General features: G+C 42.3%; 1 protein-coding gene across 2 annotated transcripts in view; it reads left to right on the forward strand.

The window, feature by feature from the left end:
- Nucleotides 1-944: 944 nt before the first annotated feature.
- Nucleotides 945-16,218, forward strand: part of LOC124213962 (fibrillin-2) — a 41,852-nt gene continuing 26,578 nt past the window's right edge. The window contains exons 1-2 of one of the 2 annotated variants that reach the window (XM_046615802.2): nucleotides 945-1,434; nucleotides 4,351-4,668. In XM_046615802.2, the coding sequence (XP_046471758.1) occupies nucleotides 4,532-4,668 (137 nt within the window). In that variant the 5' untranslated portion in view covers nucleotides 945-1,434; nucleotides 4,351-4,531. Of the gene's footprint in view, nucleotides 1,435-1,460; nucleotides 1,480-4,350; nucleotides 4,669-16,218 lie in introns of those variants that run through there. The other variant, XM_046615803.2, reaches the window with a different exon arrangement.

Here is a 16,218-nt window from a genome sequence, read left to right on the forward strand (position 1 = left end):
CGATTCAAAGAAAGATATCTGTGTAGCAGGAAAACCTTTCAATAAGTTCCTGTACCACTAAAATTTCATACCGTTATTACAGATCTAAAGATTCCGATGTTACCGTTTAACCCTCGGTTTAACCTAAATCACTCTATCTAGTCGTAGAATAAGCTAAAAGTATCAAATATATTTCCTATTCTTATAGCCTGGAATGGTAAGTGAGACCAGCAAGACTTGAAGCGACAACGCATGATTCCACACAGTTTTTCATCTACGGTTACTGGCTCGAACGAAATCGATTAAACCAGCGTTGTGACCAATGGTCTGTAAAATATCTCATACGCTATCTTCGGTTTCGATTGAACCTTCGGCGACGGATATGCGACGAAACCAGAGTGAAAATGATAAAAATCTCAACCTGCGGCAGCCTGTGTATCGCAATGGCGCGTAAGGCGGTTGCCGAATCGAGGATACTATCTGCGTTATTTGCTGCGGGCGAGGTCCTCGGCCTCCGCCCTCACAAGGGCAAGAAACGAAACCGCCTATGATGCCGAAGCGATGAGAGTTCGTAGGTAAATATCTCGGCGGACGATAGCCGGCGCTAGGGTTCGAGCGATTGGTTGAACTTCGACACCGCGACTGGGAGAATAGACGAAGAAGAAGAAGAAGAAGCCGAAGTCGAAGTCGAGGAGAAGAGCGTATCGGACCTCGAGCATACGCACAAGCGTGAGCGCCGAGAGAGAGAGAGATACAGGGCGTGGGAGGTTGGCGTGTACATCGTACACGCACACTCGCTCATCTCTAGGGCATTAGATACGCGTATAACACGCGTTCATTCGTATTATAGAGAGATCCGACCAAGAGTCCGTGGTAAAGAGGAGTGGTGGTCGTCGTCATCTTGGATAGTGTGAGAGCGAGCCATACGCCGAGATGAGACGCGAGTGCTTCGCTGCACGCGCCAGTGCCGTGTAGAGTCCCGTCCACGCAGCTTCTCGCTGGGAAGAGAGATTCATCCCGTTTTCCGCCTCCAGCTAGTCTCGCTCTAGATCGGGAGCTTACAGAGTTCCCGCGAGCTTTTATCCTCCCTCTCGTCGCGGGGTGCCGACCCCGAACCGGCCATGGTTTAGTTCGAAAAGTGTGAGACTCGTAATACGTAGGCACAAAAGTGGGTGTCATCCGGTTCTTAACGTCCACCCCTGCATCCACAACCCCCCATGCGGTTGTCCAGGAGATAAATACCCGTGGACCAAACGCGTGACCAACCGACCAACGCAACCCTGGTGCGTTTCATCGAGCACGTGGTAACGGACTTGAACGCGAGTGTGGCACGTGAGGAAGAATTGAATCCGTGAACTGGAGAAGATCGGCGGGACATCGACACTGACAGTTCACATCCCGAGACCAAGTGCATCGAAATTATCCCCGAGTTTCTGGGCCGGCTGGTTGCATTCGGTATAACGAAGAATTCTTTGAACCATTCGATCCATCACGCGCTGTGTAGGTGTTACAGCGCCGATTTCTTGTGTACCGATCTTCGTACGGTTCGAGTAAAAGCTCTTCGACGATCACACCGAACGCACCCCAAAACGGTCTGGACGTTGCGAGTACTGAGTAAATTAGCTGTGATCGTAAATATAAACTCGTTGGATACTTTTACGCAACGAGGTTTGCTTGTAACAGTTTTCCCCCTTCGCAATCCGTCGCGGGTTTCGCTCTAATCAAAGTCAACAAGATAAACAGCTGGTATGCTCGACTCGGGCTCTTATTTAAACGATTCACGAATCCCAACGAATTCGTTCCGCGAACAGAGCGAATCCCGGTCACCGCGCTGCTACCGCGGAATTTTAGAAACTCTTATCGCTGACCCTGCGATTCGCATGAAACTTCGACTCGGTGGCGTCGAAGAGTAAGAGGTTGACCGTTACGTTGGATCTCAATCGTTCAAGTGGTTCGAATCGATTGCGTAAAATTTGACTTTTAATTGCGATCGATTCGAGTTTCGATGGTTCGGAACTTCGACCCAGAGCCGAACGCCGCTCTTGAACGATCGAGTCGTTAATCGAGCCGAACCATTCAGAGAAATTAAACGATTACGAATAGTAGGAGTGATGTAGAGCCGTGTACTCTGCATACATACCGCGGAAGTGTTATCGTGTTCCTCGCGTTTACCGCCCTTCCCGTGCATGGATTCATCTTCTCTCTCCCTGATAACGGTCTCATATTTATGCCACGAGATAGCGAGACGCCCGGCGAGCAGCAACCTTCGTTACGGGAACGTGTCAGCTTTCGGAATTCGGACCGCTCGGAAGAGGATCGAACCATGGAGAGTGTTCTCTTTGGTAGTTAATTACCCCGCGGCCGGTGAACGATTTTTATTCAAGTTGGGGCAAATGGGGGACAGTCACCGTTGCCACTGTTTACCAGCGAACGATATTCACCACACCTACTACGCGTATTATGTAAAGAAAACTGGTCGCCCGTTACGCAATATCACGCATGCATCGCTGTCTCCTTTTACCAAAGAAAATTCCAATTATAATTACAACCAATCGCCGGGAGAGTTGTGAATTCATTAAACTTGCATCCGCCTGCGATATGCCAACGCGTACAGTCTCCGTTCAATTTTATCGAATAGCGGAGAAATTGATGATAATCCAGTTGGGTTCGAATCAACATTCAGTCTTGTACGTAGAAAACTGCTTTTCCATCTCAGTCCTGAGCCTGGTGGACATTTTTGACAAATCTCTCTAGAGTGTTTGGTTTTATTCTGAGAAGATCCTATTGGTGGATTTTGCACAAATTTTTCAGATATGAACTGATCGAGGAAGAATTTAGTGTGAAATCGAGTTGAAAAATCCTTATCTCTGTTTCTTGGTTCATTGCGGTTACTCTGAGAATCCGTATCCACAGAGTTGAAAAAAAGTTTGTACCGAATTCCCTACATAACATCAGAATTTTTCCCAACAAGGAAAAAAAATTCCAAAAAAATATCCACCAAGTGTGACGAAGATATAAAAACTGTACAGAAAATAAAATCATACGTTACTTGCATTTTCATTATATAATAAAGTTTTGACTTCTTCAAGAGACGATAATTTTACAACAATAGTCACAAGCTACAGAAACTTTACAGCGTCAAGTTGTCTTGAAGAAAAATGCTCACATATTAGATCCACGTCTGAAACAAGCTGATAAAAATCCCGAACCTTGATCCGCACAACCGCGATATTTTTGCGATTCTCCAGAACGGTGTTTTCTCTGGTATAAAAAAGATACGTCGTGACCGGATTTGTATGTCTGATAAAATAACAAACTATCTAAGCCGTACAGCGATGGCCTTAAGCGATGGACCGTGGACCTGCGCCGTGTTATTCCAACTCGAAGCGAGCGGTTAAGCTTATTCTTGAAACGGGCCGTGCCGAGCTGCGATAAGAGGAATCTCAATAGAATGTGACAGCTGATCCCGATATTGACGCGCGTTTCTGACGAGCTGGGCGATCATCGACTATCGTTGGATTCTCACAAGACCATCGAGTGCATGTGATTTGCATAATTCGAACCGCCGGCGGAATTGTGACGCGACGAATTCAGACGTGGAATAGTTTCATGGGAACCACATCGATCGTCGATACGATTTAATGCATTTATATTCACATGAGCTTTGGGGGGTACAGATGAGTAAACGGTTAAAAAAGCGGGCACATTTTGGGAATTCATATCTCGACAACCAGTTATTCAATTCGAGTAGAATTAGTTTTGATCAAAAGTATGTAGATCAAGCTTCGTCGACATACTTATAATTTATTAGAATCAATTTATAGGAACCATTTTTATTGACAATAACGCCAACCATTTTGCTAGATAGTTCGTCTCTGCCGCGATCCCAGTCAAGTAAAAGAAAGTGGTAAATTTTTTAAGCAGCTGCCAGTTTGTGGTAAAGAGAGAGTGAAAAATTTTAATTATGCCGAAGAAGATAGACGGTCCAATAAAACTGTCCCAAATGGATCCAGCCGTTTTTGAGATATCGCGGGCACCGCAAAACATGTCACCCGGCGAAATTGTTGACGCTATTGTAAATAAGAATGCTTCCTAATAACTGATTATAATAAAAGGAAATATGTAAACGAAGCTTAATCTACATATTTTTGAACAAAGCAAACCCCAATCGAATTGAATAATTGATTCTCAATTCGTTTATAACGTCCCGAAATTCGCCCACTTTGTCATTCGTCTACCCTTACATGTGTACCCTTACGCGTACTCCCTTAACCGTCAGTCGCGCTACACTAGAGTTGAAATTTTCGATCGCCAAGAAGTCCTTCAGCTCAATAACTTTTCAAGAATCACCATATCTCGTATGACTTGCAGCGAGTATCCAAAGCTCGGACCTACCTTGATACCCGATCAAACGGTCCTCCCGAAATCCCTCATGACCGTCGACCTGCACTGCTCGCTGCACCTGGTGTAGGGTAACCGGGAGTGCGCTCTTCCGCGCTGGGTGGATCACGTCGAGTTTAACCCTTCGCCAAGCACCGCCTCTCCTGGGACCATGTCGCCGTTTCTCCTGCCGCTGCTCGTCCTCGTCCTGGTCGGACCCTCGTCGCAGGATCCGTACCACAGACAACGCCAGCCACCTGGCCCTGTACATAACTTTGACAACGCTTTGCAGTCCGTTCCGCTTCGCGGGTAAGTTACTGTGAGGAGACTGGAGATCAGGACAAAGCGAATTATCTTGAAGGTTCAACCCGATGTAACTGTTTTTGCATTAAGGTTCCATTCTCGAAGTTGCACTGAGTTAAAAATTTTATTTGTTGTATTAGCTAGAAAAATTCAGTACGACAGGTATCGTTAAAAAAATGTTTTTTGCGCTATTATCGATCCTTGTTTGGTAATTGCAACGCAAAATCAGTTTGTAAGGTTTACTCTTCTTTTTTAGTTAAATAGGGCTTTAACGTCAATTTATTATTGCACAAGCATTAAATTTTCGGAACAGTTACAAGAAAATATAGTAACAGTGATTGTAATGAGAAAGAAAAGTAACTGATACTAGACTTTCTGGTAACAGCTAGAAAACTAATTTTCATTTTGTACCTAGAAATATATTTTTCGCTTGTGGTAAAAAATGAAAATAGTTAAGAACTGAGCGCTAACCGGAACTAAAAATTTCTCTTGTCAGTTGTACATGTACACTTGGTCCTGAATATTTTTATGCTATTTACAGTCATCTGAATTGCATTGAATACATATCGAGTCATTTTATATCATGTAGGTAATCACTTGAAATTACGTACGGACACCCAAAGTCACTTTGAGGTACTTTTAGTGCGTTGAAATCATTTTAAATCGGCTAAAGTTCGTGCAAACCTATTTACCTACTGTCCTCCCAAGTTACACGTAATCTGTTGAATACATATGGATTCGATGAGTCACTTCAGAATGATTTTAAATGTTTCAATTCGTGTCTAAAAGTATTGGGAATCACGATTCTAAATCTTGTAATAACCTAGTCACGCGAAGTTATCCATAACGAGAGAAGAACTGGATGTACTTTGAAGTTTTCTCAAATAATATCTTGCGATCTCAAAACAAAGTGTACTGTCCATTGTAATTTACGGTGTAAGTTACAGGCACTTATTGTTCCATGTATCGTAACAAGAATGAGAATAATCAAAAATCAGAACAGTCCCATAGGTAACCTTTGAAAAATTCACTTCGCTCTGATCTCGTTTGCATTATTACATTACGTGTATAAGTAGCACAAAATTAATTGTGTAATAAAACCGAGAGTGGGACACGGGGTGGAGTGCCAGAATAGATCGCGTCTTGTACGCGGCGAAAAATTCACGGCGCATAATCACATAATTGATAAGAACCGCCCACGACTCACACCCCAAATCGGGTGAACACTTGATCAGGTTAGCTACGGTGCGGAGCGGGCGCGGTGGGATGGATCGAAACAAGACGAGACGAGAGAGACGAGACCGGTCGTTTATGTTAGCTGCGGTTAGATGACAATGAGCCACCCGCTGCACCAACGAGGTAGCATATTCGTGGGTAAAGTTCCCCATGTAAGGGGTCTCTGATCCAACATTCCATGTCCGCAGTGTGCAAGAAAGTCTGGATATTAAGCATCGGACCGAGGAAATTGCCAGCAGATACTTTGTTCCATTTTTATGGTGGAGAGTGTACGGAGAATGACGAGTGGATTCGTAAACTGTTCCTAGTCGATAGCTGGTCCTATGGTTTCCACATTTTCCAGCTCGAAATCAACTTGCGTAAACCAAAAAGTTAAATATGGATGTTCCGAATTTTTTAAATATATTCATGGACGACTATAACAAACAGATTTAATACTCAGTTTAGGTTAGTTGGTTGGATAGGAACCTCGTAAAGGATCACATACACCTAGCTGAAGTAAAAAGACGAGATTTTTTTTGGTGCAAAAGTATCTCATGATTAAATCAATACGCACATTCACAACTATGTTCACAATTAACTATAATCACGATAAATTCTGTAACGTTTGTGCAAAAGTAATTAATATTGAGAGTGTGGCTGCAAACGACATAATGGGATTACTTAAAGTGAGGATAAAGTTGTTCGAAATCACGCGAAGGTCATACGAAGTCACGTAAGCACTTGAAACCAGTGGAATAATGAATAAATAGTGTTAGTCGACATTAAAGGTTTGTCGAAGCAGTCACGGCGTGTTTTTCCTAATCATCCGATGTTTCGACCCGCGTTAAAAAGACCCCTAAATCCATAAATGTTCGGTCTGATGATGTAGTGTTCATTACATCGTTAATGGGGCTCAACGGTGCTTGAACTTTGATCTTAAAGATTGACGGATAAACTTGAGTCTATTTTGTAACCGTAAACAAAAATCTAAGACCGATAGAAGGAATCGAAAAAACCGTTCGATATTCGACCCACTTCTCGAGATGTTTCCAGTGTTTTCCCAAATCACTAAATCATTCCTCCTCGCGTCGTTTATGCGTAGGTACTGTATCCGGTCTTCAAATAGGCGTTTGAGTAAGTAATAAGCGTCGTTGGCCGTCACCCACTCAGCGTACAACTGTCTTATGTCCGCGGGTATCTTGTACGAGTTTACATTAAAACGAGTCAAACACGCCCTCGCCTCGCATATCAGAGGCAGCATTATGCAAAAGTATTTGTACGCACACGCATGATACGGTTGTAATTGTGGTCGGTCGAGCAAACTGCTTTACGACCCACAGAACCGAACCACGGCGGCACGGCTATTCACGCGTATTACACAATAATTGATGAATTTAGATTTATGACATCATTACCCAGTTGTAAATATTCGCGCGGTATTCTGATCGACGTAAATCATGATCGCCGTATATATAAACACCACATTTTGCTGCAGTCGGTCTTTCAGCCAAGTATCCTATGGCGACGATCCCCCGAGCTTGACGAACGACTTTTCTCATCCGCCGCAAGTAACTGTTGGAAGGTCGTCACAGGCGCCAAGACACAATGCATAATCGTCAATATTATCAGAGTTAACAAATAAATTGACGTTGCGCAATCCAACCGAGTAACTGTCTGCAGCTCTCCTGATGCAGGTAATTATACCGGGTATACGCCTAGGCAGTTTGCAATTTCCGCAGTTCGCAGCTTGCGGACCGCGGGCGGATTCGTCAAAGACCTTGTCGATTGCGCAAATTACGTTGATATCCTTCAATTCGATGCACGTCTGCATCGCGCACGCTAGACGAGACATTATAATGAATTGCTTTGATCGTGCGTAGGAATGAAAGCACTGCTTCAGCATTTCGGACTATTTTGTCGTCCCATGAAGTCTGTCGCAAACAAATAGGCATAGAGCCTTGACATTTGACTGAGGCGCGATAAAAAAGCTTGCAGGCTTCGCTGGAAAAACTTGCGATATCGTGTGAACCAGCTCACTTAGTTAGTTAGTTGACGTCCTCGAGTCGCAAAAACATGATTTCGAAATGTTTTTTATTGAATCATAAAGAGCCGCTCTACCTAATAATCATGTCAGTTAATCGTGACAAACCTCAGTTTTACGAGCCGTTACAATTTGCGAAAGCTTTTAACTAACAAGGAGAATATCGGACCTCCGGATCATAGATGCCGCTGTATCTACTAGGAATGTTTCTTTGGCCCGAAATGTAGAGCCTCACTTGTGTAGTTACATCTTTTGGGCCTTCCTTCACTCGTTTTACAGTGCGTGAAGTTTTTAAAAATTTACATGGTTCTGAAATAATAATGTATCCTCTTGAACTTGAATCTATGAGAACCTCTCGTCTAAAATTCAAAACGGGGCAATCAAAATTAATATTTCAGGTAAAAACAAAAGTAAACACAGGTTTCGTTTATTAGGGCATTTTCCACTCATGAAACTTCTGACGTAATCAATTTTAATCGGAGTCAAGAACGGCCCAGTGAAAGAAACTTTACAACAGAAGCTCCATATTTTGAAGCAAAATAACATCCATAAAAGTTTCCACAGAATCCGTGATCCGAAGGCCTGATGCTTTGCTTCTATGATGTGAACCATAATGTGAAGATTATGACTGTCCATGAATGATATCTTCTTATACGCGAATACACAGAACTGACAGCTAGTGGACTCACTAAATTTTGGTCAACGTTCTGGCGTTGTGATTAATTTTTTTCGTCAAATATTTACACGGGTCAAGATGACGGAGATAAGTTGAAGAACTGCTTGTCATATGACTAACGAATCTAAAATTAGCGAAGTATCACGAAATTCCAATTTGGCATTTGGTGTTGTATGTTTCAAAAATGCCACTGTCAAGATTTGTAATTGGATGCTGGATTTCACGTCAGAAATTCGTACAATAAATTTCGTAATGATGAAATTGGATCAAATTTCAAAACTGACCGTGCATTATTGCTCGTATTCCGACATCATCAACGTCCCTCCAGGTTAATTGAAACAACAGAAAAGCTGATGTATACGTGAAATGGCAATGAATTCAGCATGTCGATGTCGGCTTCTTCCAAAGTCTGCCGAAATGATTATACGCAGCTACAGATATAATGTACTTTGGCGGCGTGTGAGGTCTGGCCGATGATTTAGCCGGTGTCGGAACCAAGGGCAACGGTGCAAGCTTCAAAAGCCGAAGTTCTTTTACCGGCATGATAGCGTGTCGAGTGTACGCTGGCACACGCAGTCCGAGTACAATGTCTGCGTTCCATTAAACGCGTACAGGAATGCGTTCTTATGAGAGGTGTACCTGCAGGCGAGTTGCGGATGCCCGTTAAATTCAACCCTGACGGTGGTGGTGGTAGCATTTTCACGGGTCTTTTACGACCACGCGAAGCTAAATGAGGCGACGTGCCATTCGCGTAAATATACGAAGCAGCTTACCGAGAGAAGCCGCTCGGGGGTTTTTCATCCTCATGTAAGCTGTTCACCTATACAAGCGACTCCCCACTTGCCAGATGTCGCTTTTCAGCCCTTCGTCAAATGCCTTCATTTCACAGTCTACTGTCTCCAAATCTTTATCCTCTGTTCGCGAACGCGTAACTCAGATTCTCAACGACTACCCGCACACATCAAACCCTCCCCCAATCAGCTCGGTTAATCGTAGACTGACAGATTTTGATTTCAATTCAACCGTTCTGTTGGAAAAACTCTCACCTCAAATCCACGTGCACTAGTGAGCTGAACGCTATTGACATCAAGTGAACACCACAGCAGATGAGCATTTCAACTCATTTTATGCCAACGCGAAGTCTTGTCATATCGTTTACAAATATCGGTTGAAGTCGCTTCGAACCCTACGTAGCCACTTGCGATTGTATCGCATGATGAGGGGACATTCCATGTCTGCAAAGTTAGTCGAAATCATTTGCGGTCTTGTTACTTAAAATTTCGTGAACTTAGTTGAATTTTTACCAAATAAAGCTGAAATTCTGGATGTTTTGTTACCCGAGACGTGTTTTGAAGTCCTATGAACAGAGTCGATGGGATAAGACTGCATTGGATGTCTCGCAAACTCTTACAACAAAGTCGCCTGAAAATAATTTCGATTTTTGTAGTTACGTGAAATTGCTTGAAGTACTTCGAGGCTTATGTGGATTAGTCTTAAGACTAATCGAATACTGGGGAGTTTAGTGAAGATATTTAAAATGTAATGATTTCTACTTGAAGGTTACGTGCAGAGTGTATCTGACAAATTGTCGTGCCGAGTCCAGTGGAATCAAGCAAATTTCTTTGAATTGTAAAATTGTTACTCGGAATTACAGTCACGAAATTAAGTTTACCATCATGCATCGCGGGGTCAACCCTCACTGCTGTAAATACATCAATATAACGAATCCTTGAGCGAGACGTAACAGAGGGCAGAATAAGAGGGTTACATAAACGACCTAGTTTCTGCATAATTGGGATGTGAATAAATTCTTTAGCTTCAATTGAGTGCGAGCGACATACTGATATTAGCAATGAGCATAAATCTAGGAAACTCTCTGCAGGCCGTTATTATCGTCGTCCTAACCACGCTCTCAGACAGAATTGCCTGGATACACGATTAAAACTAACACGTGGCTATGATCATCGTGCAATTGACCGTTGCATCAAATTCACTTTCGATTTCACTTCAACCATTTATTGGTCTTCGGAACAAATCGTCAGTTGGGAAACACTCTGACGCCGAGTTTATAGCTTCTTAAGTGTCCTTACCCATTCAAGTGATGTTCCGGCTGCATTCGAAGGGTTCGACGTTCGTAACGCTGACGCGTTTCCTGCTCTTTTTTATGGAAATTTTTTTGTTACACGTATCTACCACGTTCGTGAACAGTTAAATTACGCAAGAAAAGAGAAATTAAGCAATGATAGTTTGAAGTAAAAACACATTGCCGAAAGAAATGAAATCGTGATACATCCTTTTCCAAACGATGCAGTATCTTGAATTACTTCTGCCTCTCATTCTTTACTTGATTATGCTATAACGAAAGCACGATTAAACTGTTCCTTGGTAAGGTTTTCGATCGAATAGTAGAAAAAACTGAAACATGGAAGCGTGAAGCGTAATTTTGTAATTTCAACGCACTCGCATAACAGCATCATCTTGACAAGTGTGCTACGTAACAGAAACGGTTGTTTTCCTTGCGCCTTAGAACCGCAATTGATGCAAAATCGCGTCTATCTATCTATCTAATTAAGAATATCATGTACGCGAGAAGTTGAAATAGACGAGGTAAGTAAGTTTGCAGAAGCGAGTTGCGAGTCACAAAACTACATTGCATTCTTTATACATCCATGCGAATGCTGACTGGCAAAGTTCAACGTTAGTGGGACACGCGTTATCTGGACGACGTAACGTGTCGACGAAGCTCGTTAAGAACACACGACAGTTATTGCGAGCAATTACTTTTCCAATAATCATCACACCTACGCGGACGAATGGTGGATGCAGATAGCGTCAGCCGTATACAGGACGATTAATCGGTTCGCGGCTATATCGCGAGAAGGAACATCAATTGCCACTAGAGAGTCCCGATGGTTCACCATAACAGGGCTTGGGTCACAATTCGACTCGGTTAGTCAAAGCTCTCTGTGTAAACGAGAGATAAAATCACGCCAAGCCACCGCCACGTGCGCGGCGTAAAACGCATTCCGGTTTTCTCGTCCGCGTGCAAGCACCACGGGGCACCATAACCACGGTCAAATTATCCACGGCATTGCAATTGCGCCGCAGTGCGGTAAAGAATGAATTAAGGAAATTTCGAAGTTGGACAAATCGCCGAAGAGCCGTCCTCCTCCCGCGCACACACCTTTGACTTCCGTTCAAAAGTTAAGGTGCTCACAATCAACCGCGAAGGGAACATGTTTCGAATAATGCATCGGCGACGAAAATTCTTGCGTAAACGCGCACCGTGTATACATTTAGCAGGCATAATTAGTCGACACCGCGTTGCCGTTCATTATGGATTTGAACGGTATAATGTGGAAGAAACTTCCACTGTGCAGTATTAATACTTTTGATGTTCATACTTGATAACACTTGCCCAAGTGAAGATCCGTTACGTACTCGAGAGCCGCCTTTCGGAATACGCGGCGCCGCCTCAACAGCCCTTAGCATAACCGTAATTCATAATTGGTTTTAATTTCTATTTGTAATTATTCAGGTGGATCCTATCGTATTTTGAGATTTTAAACACTGGTAAGCGTAACGTTGAACTTCAGCTTCAGCCAACGTTTCAACGGGTTCATTGCCAGCTTTAACACACCGATTGTATTTAGAATTTGTAAATATCGATAAGCGATGTTGGGAAATTTATTTGATTTCTCTGTTTTCTTATTTTAATCAACTCCAAAAGCTGAAGATTTGGCAATCGATTTGAGGCATCATTCTAACCGTCCATCTACACAATCGTATGTAATTTATCCGTGCAATGCTAGATGTAGTTACGCACATCTGCTCAATAACCTCTTTGTGCTAGGATGATTAAATAGTTGAGGCGCCTAGGAATTGCGGCGAGACGAGTGATACATCTGCTTGCAAGAAGGTCGCTCACTCCGCGGCGTCCTCTCTTCAACTCTCTCCTTCCCTATCTCTCTTATTTTCTCTTTCTGATCCACTCCACGACGTGCCTTTTTTTATTCAACACTTTTCATGCCACTCCAAGTGATCGCTTTACGTCAGCCCTCAGCCACAGTTTAACCCAGTTACACGCTCAATAATTGCCGTGAATAATTTTCCAATTGATTCTCTGGGTTCTGGGACGCTCACCGTGCGTTTGGTACTGCGCCCTGCGTTTGTCCAGATTTCTCGGTGATAGGAAAAACCGCTCTCCATCCGACTTTGCTGGGTTCGTTATTCAGCACCTTACGTTAACAACGTTCTTCGTCCGAGATTAGTTTTACACTCTGTGGAACGCGGCGTTATTTGGCAGTAACTCGGTGCATTCATTTCGCAGGAACAACTACGGCTAATCAGCAAATTGCAAATCGGTTGATATTTGATTGTATCTGGCAATTATTACACCGAGTTTATTATTTTGATTGAAACTCTGATTTTATTTATGCGGTAGTTTTAATTATTCTTTTCCACTATCTTGAACGCTAACTTGTTCAACGCTTCCACGTTCTTCGGAAATCTCAGTAATGTTTCTGAAAATATTTTTGTTCAAGCTTCGGTACTCACGGTGACGTTTGAAAAAAAAAACGACAGCTAGAGATTTTCGGAAATCAAAATCATTATTGTAATCTTGAATAACTAATATAGCTTATGTAGGAAATATATTGCTTGTCCTATTATTTCCTATTATAAATCCGTACGATTTAGCTGGTGCTATACTGTTAGAAGTTTTTTTATTAAAATTAATACAAAAGTGTAGGAAGTAAATTCACGATACATTTGTTTAGTCATATTACAAAGTAAATTTTTGAATCCAATGTACCGTGTAGTAATATGGCTGTACATTTGTATATAAATATTACTGAATATGGTAAATTAAATTTGCTGTACGGGCTTAGTATTTTTTTTAAATGTATCACTCAAGTTGCATGTGTTTTTTTTTTTATTCGAAAGAGTTGTACATCGCCATTCCATAGTTTAGCCCAATTAATAATAATGCCGCTTGATGATTAAAACGCATTGTGAACCTAATTGATTCGCATCGCTCGATTCGCTAGCCGCGCATTCTTTTGTGCGAAACGCTCGCACGCATGGGAAACCAATGGTTCATAACTTGTGTCGATTTCATAGAAATTCTCGTTCGTTTATTTCTTAAATTCATGTATCATCGAGCATTGAAGACATAATTATTAAGGCGATTCGCTGAACGAAGTTACGAATTCAAATCAAGATTATAAGAATATTTCTCTATGATTTGTGACAGGAAAATGATGACTAAAATAATTATTTCAGTAGAAATGACACGTAGAACGATGGAGTTCTCGGTTCTATTCTTGCATCGTGGTTTTAAAATAAAACTGTTGCGACTAAAAATGATGTGTGTCGATCTTCAATTTCGCGTACATCGTATTTTTAGTTCGACTGCAATTCAAATTGAAATTCTCATTGTATTTTCAATACACCGTTCACACTAAGTGAGTTAATATACACATATTGTGATCACCAGTGAAAAAAATGTATTTTTACGTTGCGGGTTCGAAAAATTCTTAAATGAGTTTTCGATTACCGATTACGAATGAATTTACAAATCTGTAAAGTAATTTAAACGAAAATACTTATGTGCACAATTGACATCAGTAATAAAATCGTGTAGAAATGATGAGTTCTTCTTGATCGTGTGATTTGAAAACCGAATACGGTCGGAACTCGAGCAATTTTTGTACATTTTCATCGAACACTGGATTTCCCAACCAGCTCACGCAATGCAAACTATCCAAAAAAAGCGGAAATCTGGTTCTCGGCGAATCTAGAAGAACTTGAAGCGACCGGCATTCCTTGAAGAAAGAAGAGCGGTGATATGGCAATGACCATTTTCACAAAAATTTTCTACCTAAAAGTGCTACCCGATCGACGGCGTATAATCGTAGAGCTTGCGTGACTCTGGCTGATTGCGAGTAGGACACGCGGGAACGAGGTGACACCTTAATCGTTATGAATTACGGCGGGAAGTTGATTTACCAAGTGGCCACGAAAGGATGTTGACACTGTTGGTGCAGACGGAGAGTAGCAGCCTATCAACACCCGGGCGAATGTGAGGAAATGTTTTTTGTTGGCTCGGGTAACACCTGCCGTCGCTTCTCATCTGGTTGAGAAATTTTTCATCAACATATACGGTTTAACGCGCATGCGCTAAAATTCGAGAGCAATAGCGGTTGTTTTTTCAGGGCGACCAACGTTTTTGAGGTTACGTACATCGGCGACGACCTGTCATCTGTATTTATGAACGTTGGTCCCCCTGAGAAAACAACTGCTCTTGCTCTCGAATCTTAGCGCATGCGTACTGAACCATTCTAGTCGTTAGCAATTCACTATTCATGTTTCACTTAAGAACCAATTCACTAAAGTATATTTATTCTCTAATTTCTCGGATAGGGGGTAAACCGAATGACGGGCAATTAACTTTAATGCGCTCTTCGTCGTCAATCTTTTCAAGAATGCCTGACGATTCTTTGTCTGGCTGTGCCTGATCCGATCTGGATTGTCAACATAATATAATCCAAACGATGAATTCCTCGTTTTAGCTCTCCCTTTGTACCGCCAAGTTGTTAAGGTATATTCTAATGCGGATTACAACAGGACCCGACTCTAATTACACTTACTCTCTCTTGCTTTAATCCTTTAACGGTTAGCCAAATTCTTATAAGTACCAAACACCTCCCCCCATCTTGCCCAGGGGATTAGAGATACCTGGGTTTTGTCAACTGTTAGTTTTACACGGTCATAAAATGTCCTTCGCGTGAAAATTATCAAACCTTCAACCCTCGTTCGATGAACCGGATACCGTTAACACTGACAGTGAGAGAAATATTTCCTTTACCTGCCAGATGGATTTCAACGCACAATAATCACTTTGGTTCAAATTGTACATTCTTGTCAACAGTTTCAAACATATTACCTACAAGTTTGGTTCACTATCACTAAAAATGCAAATTATCATTCATATCACTGCTTTCTTTATTAAACCTCCGTAAAGAACATACGATTAGCTTTTTAGCTTTCGATAACAAAGCTTGATATTTTCCTTGAAGGTTAATCTGGTTTTCAAGTTCCAAAGCAACAGTGATCCATGGCTGAACACGAGCTGTTGGTACTAGCGGTGTGATTGATGCTTTGATAGAAAAAAGGGGTTCCACATTCGTCACACTGCTTCTACACGTACACGTGACTTAAGACGCGTTGTGTATACGTATGTATACGTTCGTAGCTATCTTCAACTATGATCCCATGTACGCAGCCGTAATCCACTCGACGAGAAAGGAATGCCCGAGCATGCTTCTCCAGTAATTAGCCATTTCACGGAGCGTTTGGCTAAGTGGCAGGCGAAGATCAAAAGCTCCTGTGACACGTGTAAAACGCGACAGCCGTGGTCAACCATCGTTAATATTCACTTAGCAGTGGAGCAGCTACCATGAATCTCTGATTATCACATTCCAGCCTCTAATCCGTCAGGCTTGTGCTCTATTTGAGACTTGGTCTCGCTTGATCCGGTCAACCGGCAATTAATACAGATTTGAAAAGCCGCATTGTACATCATCATATTCGGTGCAGCTTGACTGCTCACGAGTACTTT

Source organism: Neodiprion pinetum, chromosome 3, assembly GCF_021155775.2.
Source record: "Neodiprion pinetum isolate iyNeoPine1 chromosome 3, iyNeoPine1.2, whole genome shotgun sequence".
In the NCBI taxonomy this organism is placed as follows: domain Eukaryota; kingdom Metazoa; phylum Arthropoda; class Insecta; order Hymenoptera; family Diprionidae; genus Neodiprion; species Neodiprion pinetum.